At 38.7% G+C, this 6457-nt stretch overlaps 1 protein-coding gene across 2 annotated transcripts in view; it reads right to left on the bottom strand.

Annotated features, from left to right (window-relative positions):
- Positions 1–860: 860 nt before the first annotated feature.
- Positions 861–6457, bottom strand: part of pecam1a (platelet and endothelial cell adhesion molecule 1a) — a 9450-nt gene continuing 3853 nt past the window's right edge. Inside the window, exons 6-15 of one of the 2 annotated variants that reach the window (XM_032537905.1) lie at positions 6143–6424; positions 5707–5997; positions 5345–5626; positions 4614–4752; positions 4432–4499; positions 4210–4263; positions 3820–3912; positions 3670–3726; positions 3031–3053; positions 861–1225 (exon numbers count right to left, since the gene is read on the bottom strand). In XM_032537905.1, the coding sequence (XP_032393796.1) occupies positions 1052–1225; positions 3031–3053; positions 3670–3726; positions 3820–3912; positions 4210–4263; positions 4432–4499; positions 4614–4752; positions 5345–5626; positions 5707–5997; positions 6143–6424 (1463 nt within the window). In that variant the 3' untranslated portion in view covers positions 861–1051. The remainder of the gene's footprint in view (positions 1226–3030; positions 3054–3669; positions 3727–3819; positions 3913–4209; positions 4264–4431; positions 4500–4613; positions 4753–5344; positions 5627–5706; positions 5998–6142; positions 6425–6457) is intronic. The other variant, XM_032537906.1, reaches the window with a different exon arrangement.

The raw sequence follows: 6457 nt of genomic DNA, 5'->3' as shown, positions 1-6457 counted from the left end.
CACACACACACACACACACACACACACACACACACACACGTGAAAAAACTCCCACAGAACAGAATAAAATAACCACCAGGTTTAACAAATGATATAACAACAAATGATAAAACTAATGCTATGACATTACTCTAACTTAAAAACCAGATTACGTAATAAGATAGGTCTTAAATTTCCTTTTAAAAATACCTGGTGTATATCTGGTGGAGACCTTGAAAAAGTTCATGATATATCATTCAATTAAAGCTTAGATAATGGAACATGAAATTGATATCTGTGATGAAACTGATGCTGTAACAACAGAGTGAAAGCCCTCCTTGCAGTGAGAGAGATCACAGCCAGATGGCACTGAGTTTCCATGCAGCGCTGTCCGAAGTCTGTCCTCTAGTGGTTTAAACAAGAAAGCACTGATTAGATTAGATTATACTTTATTTATCCCACGACGGGGAAATTCTGTCGTTACAAGTAAAAAACAAAAAAAACAAAACAATAACACACAAACAAGTAAGCACGAAAGAAATACAAGGCAAGAAATACAAGGCAAGAAATACAGGCAAGAAATAGACAATGAAAATATGGTAGACTGAGTAAGTAAAATGCCCAGTCTACCATATTTTCATTGTCTATTTCTATGATTCTCACACAGCTGGTGAATGTAGTCCCGACCTCTGTCACTAAAGAGGTAGCGTCACTTCTCTGCTCACTTCAAAGACCTGTCTTTCTATTCAGATTCTGTCACCACTGCCACCAGTGGAAGGATATAGACTTGATTGTCTTTTCCTTTGCAGACACAGCACACATCCTCTTTCTGTGTCTTGGCAAGAATAACTCCCAGAGAAGGAAGAAGGAAGAAGAAACACTTCACTTAACAAACACATTTTATTTGCCCTTCAAAGCAAGTGAATTTACAACGTGGAATGTTCCTTGCAAAGTGTTACAAAAATACAAAAGTACATGAATGTTCAGAGCTGTTTAAGGTCTTTTAGAGCAAAATATTCCAGCTACATTAACGAGCCGGATAAATAATGGAATAAATATTCTTGTTTGTCGGTTAACAGTCGGGCATTGGGTCATGTTTGCATTCCCCCTGGTCAGCGGTGTTGATGTGAACACTGTCGTCAATGTCATCTATGTAGTCATCCTGGACACTGTGGTCAGCATGGTTACCGTGGTCACTGTGGTGATCTGTATCGTGATTCAGCTGTGCATACTCCACTGACCCCTGCTTAGCAGTGACAAACCATGAAATTAAAATTAGGTTCATGTGAAGAAACATTGGAGGCTGAATTAACAATAAAACTGATACCATGAGAGATTACTGAATGACATTCAGGGCTATATCTATCAGCATGGCAGACCAACTGCTTGTGATGTATATAATGTATGCATATTTGTATGTCAACTCATTCGTTTTAAGCTGAAATGAACAGTAGTGAGTAGTGAGAATATGCAGATAAACAAGAAGAGTTAAAGTTTCAGACATGTCTTGAACTGACATTTCAAGGTCAAAGGAAAAAAAAAATATATACATACGTATAAAATAACTAATAGTGTTGGGTAAGATTTTATTTTAAGTGTTAAAAAATGTTAAGTGTTAAGTGAAAAAAATACATGTAACTGGTACATATTATAAGGAAACAGGAGTCTAAAGTCACGTGGCTCTACAAGACTCCTTGAGACTGTACTTACAGCAGCATGCTAACATGCTCACAATAATGTTGTAACTTGCTGATGTTAAGCAAGAGAAATTTGTACCATGTCTATGTCCAATCCTAGTTTAGCATGTTAGCATGCTAACATTTGCTAGCACTAAAAGCAAAGTATCCTGTAGCTGATGAAAATGGCATAGGTTTTGCAGGTACTTAGTCCAAGTATCAAGGCAACCAAGTATTAGGTAGATTGAAATTTTGACCTGATGATAAAATGAACAGTCAAGGCATCGCCAAATTTTTCACAATTTATCCTGAGGTGAACATTAATGTGTGTACCAAATTTCATGGTAAACCACATAATACTTCCAAAGAAAATTTCACTAAAAACACAAACGTCAATGGTGGCACTAGAGAAAAAGTCAGAGGATCCCCAAAGTCAGTGGGATTCATCCTCTGGGACCATTACTGTCTGTACAAATCCCTGTGGTAATCCAACGAAAACTTGCTAAAATATTTCAATTTTGACCAACGTGGTGGCACAATCAACATTGCCATCCCTAGAGAAATGCTGCTAGCATGGCTAAAACAGGACAGTTTTGAAAAAATTTTGTTATTCTATTTTGCTTATTAAGTTGAGTTTGAAAGCAGTTCTTGATTTTGGGAGAAAGTAAAACACAGGTTTAAAAACCCCACTTCATAACATAAGTAAAAATGTTTAAACATTTTTCTATCATAGGAATCATTATACCTTGTACATGTTGAACTGTATGTTTGCATGTAGACTAATTTTTGTAGACACGTTTCTGAATGTTCAGTTGACCTACTGACTGAGGTTTTCTAAGGTTAATTAACTAATATTAATAAACTGGAGTGTAACAATTGAACATAATTTGTGCCAAATTGCATAGTTCTTTGCAGGACACCAATAAATAATTTGTAAATTATCACAATTTTTCAAAGTAAAGTAAATGAAGCGAGTGTTTTACTTGGAATACAATACTTTCAGTTACTTGTCTGCAAGTATTCATAGGACAAACCCATCTGTAAAATTCTGTTTATAATATTATTCATTTCCATGTTTATTCGCTTATGCACTTATGGAACCATTGTATATCCTGCACTTACTGCTATGGCACTTCTGGTTAGACCCAAACTGCATTTCGTTGCCTTGGACCTGTACATGTGTAATGACAATAAAGTTGAATCTAAAATCTAAATCTAAATCTAAACAATAAAAACTGACTCCACGGGGTCTCCATTTACTGCACTGTGTCAGTGAGAGGTCTCTCGGCAAAGACACCACAGATTTATGTGCGTGTCTGCCTTTTCGTAGTGTGTGCATGCACTGTACGTGTGATGTGTGTGTGTTTCTACTTACAGCATCAGCCTGCTCTGGAACACCTGCAAAAACAAAGACAAAGGACAAGCTCAGGAAACAAAAGGAGTTTGAGGATTAAAGGAAGGCTTGTATAGTCATCAAGAGCACCCCCATGAACAGCACCCACATCCCTAAAAACTGGAAGCTTATCGTGTTGCACACATTTACGCTAATATGTATGTGATAATATAGTCTTTATCTACAAGCAAGTCTCTTATTTGAGCACATAGAGCAAAAAACATGCCTATTGTGTTTTCTCGTACTTCTGTACATCATTGATAGAATCACTACAGCTGACATTTAAAGCGTTAGGAGTTATTAGGAGCCAATGACTGAACAATGGACGAGTTTCCCCCATGAGTAGGAAACAATGGAGCGGGTTACTAACGGATGTACACACTGTTTGGCTCTGATTGTTAGTACAGGAAGTTCTCTTTGACGAAAGCAGGAAGTAGACACCTGGGGACTGGGCCTTCTGTTTTAATAGGACATTCTTTCAATAACAATGCAGATGTTTAGAGTTGGAGCTGACCCTGTTTCCTGGCGCTTTTTCTTTTTCAAAAGTCAGCAAGCAGCTTGATTTCTCTCACCACATCAACGTAAGTGGGACATGAATGAAGAGCAGGATGTTAGTCATACCTTGCTTGGAGTTACGCACTTCGCTGTACACCGTGTCTGTGCCCTTTTTCACCAGTGCTGTCAACAACAAAATGCACAAGTATTTTAGACAGTGTTTTTAAATTCAAAAAAGATTATACTAATAACATTCAAATTCAGAGGTAGTCTCACCTCTGTTAGGATCTGCCTCTCTGGTCTGCACCTCAGTGTATTCCGTTTCTGGTGGCTTTTCTGGAGCGGTCACACTATTCTGGTCCTCAGAATCTGCAGTACGATGAGTAGCACGCTGTAGTTAAACTTCATAGCATTTTTATAAAATATTTAAATCAAAGAGTATAGCGGGCAAATAAGGTAACATTTAAAGGATAACACTTTTGATCATATATATCTCTATATATATATAGAGATATATATATATCTCTATATATATACATATATAGCTGAGAATCACAGATAGAGTAGGGATGCCATGAAATTGTTTAAGGACAGACTAACACATTGTTAGAGTTGCTCTTTTCATAGGATTAATTAAAAATCTGTAAAAACTGTCAACACACTCACCAGAGCCTGACGCATGTTCACTCCAAACACTCTTTCCTATCATGCCTGGAGTTACTACACATAGTCAAAAACAGCAACAATGGTGGTTGTTGAAACAGTATATACCAACACTTTCATGCTTAAACAGTAAACAAAGAAAACATTTTTAAAATGAATTTCGTATTTTTTCGCTCTAATGTACAGTTTGCGGCTCAGTATTTGCATGAGCATGTAAGATTTTACCATTGGCTGCCTGATTGAACTCGGCCTGAGTGAGGCTAAGCCGCTCCACTTTGGTGCTGGCTGACTTCCTACGAAGAGGTGGACACAAAATCAGACCAAAATCAGATTTTTAATTTTTGTTAATCACATTCTTCACCTCCAAAACACTGATGTTTGATACGTGTATAAGCAATGTTACTTACACTGACAGCTCGCCAGTTCTTTTCCTCTTATATAAAAGGAGACGTCTTTTAAAGGCCATAATGAGGATCATTGCCAGTATGAGCAGGGTGCAGAAGACAATAATACCGATAAGACCTTTCTTCCAGCCAGCCATCTTCACTGCAGAATACATTTCAATTAAATATATAGATGAGTATGAATCATATTAAATTTAAAAACAGAATTTCTGCTTAGTGTAGTGTCTTTCACTTCTGGATATACAGTACATGTATAATACTTTCATTTCCTGATCATGCAAGTGTTCCTCATTCCTCATAGAGATGAGAGAGGTAGCTGGATGCCAAACGTGTGTCAGCGCTTACTTTACATTTTTTTAAATATGTATTATTTTATGTAATAACGTTATGTAATAATTGCCACAGTGCATATACCTCAAACTCATTGGCTCAATTATTGAAAGTTGGTTTGTTAGTGTGTCTTGGAAAAGCAGAATCAAAAAACAATCTGTGTATCCTTATGGTGTAGCACTTTTCATTATTCTTTTTCCAGCAGCACAAAAAAACGTCATGTCATGTTTACAAAATAACTGAGGACATTTTTAAACATACATCAAAAGATAATTTTAGACTTTATCACACAGATGGTCTCACATTGCAAAAGACCTAACTCTCTAAACCCCAATTGTTCCTCACAAAGATCAACACACAAGAATCGCACCCATGACCATAATTTACTGAAGATAAAAACACACCTCCAATCATGACAGTGTGGCTCTGTTTGGCTTCTTCGGCCTGGTTGGTGCTCAGACAGTAGTAGCCCCCTCGGTGCTCTTTTCGGACATTGCTGATGCTGTAGGATCCTTCCAGTTTCATGGAGGTCTGGGTGGCGAGAGCACCCTCCGTCTCCGTGTGGTACCAGGTGAAGGTGATGGGAAGAGTGCCTCTCTGAACAGAGCAGACGAGAGTCAGGTCCTGCCCCTCGGAGACGTCCCCTATGCCGTGGGGCATGGTCAACACTGGTTTTGACACTGGTTCTGCATGGAGTAAAACACGTCAGACCTGCAGTTCACCATGTTAACATAAATTTGTTAGAATGAGTCGTCATTCAACGCACCTATGATGGTTGAACGCAGCAGCCCAGATCCTGTCATTGGAGGCTTGTGTTGACTGTTTTTCGCGTGGCACAGAAAGTTATTTAAGTCTGAAAACTTGTAGATGGCTGAGCAGTTAAAGATGGCCTGTTCCCCCTGCTTGCTCACCACTCTGCTCTCAGTTGGCATGTGAGGGAGGTGCAGAGTGTAGATGATGGGCAGAGTGCCATTGTCACTGTGACAGAGCAGCTGGAAGCTCTTTCCCAACACCAGCGTTCCTCCTACCACACTCAACATGGGTTTTGAAAGGGGAACTGGGGATAAGATAATTAGCCAGTTAGTCAGTGCAACTGAAACGTAAACAAGACAGACACAGATAAACAACAGTTGACAGCCATGCTAGTAACTCTGTGAGGCTGTAATAGCAGCATGCTTAATTTTGTGCATTTGATGACTCACTTTTTGCCTTAACAACAACTGTTTGGCTTTCTTTTACAAGGCTGTGTGTAAGAGGTGCAGCCTGGGCTTCACAGGTGTAGTTGCCATTTTCAGAAGGGTGAGCCGTAGTGATGTATGTCTCTTCACTGGTGAGTTTGACGTTATCTTTGTAGATGAAGAACTTCATGCTTTCATTGCTGATCCTCTCAGGAACATAAATGGAGACAGAGCAGGTCAGTTTGAAGCGGTCTCCCATAAATATGTCTATGGGATTCACAGTCAGCTGTGGCTTTGAAAACAGCTCTGTGGAAGTGGGACAGCAAAAATTGTAAAAGC

The sequence above is a fragment of the Etheostoma spectabile genome, chromosome 15 (genome assembly GCF_008692095.1).
Source record: "Etheostoma spectabile isolate EspeVRDwgs_2016 chromosome 15, UIUC_Espe_1.0, whole genome shotgun sequence".
Lineage (NCBI taxonomy): Eukaryota > Metazoa > Chordata > Actinopteri > Perciformes > Percidae > Etheostoma > Etheostoma spectabile.
The sequence above is the reverse complement of the archived record's forward strand: the minus strand, read 5'-3'. Positions and strand labels throughout refer to the sequence as shown.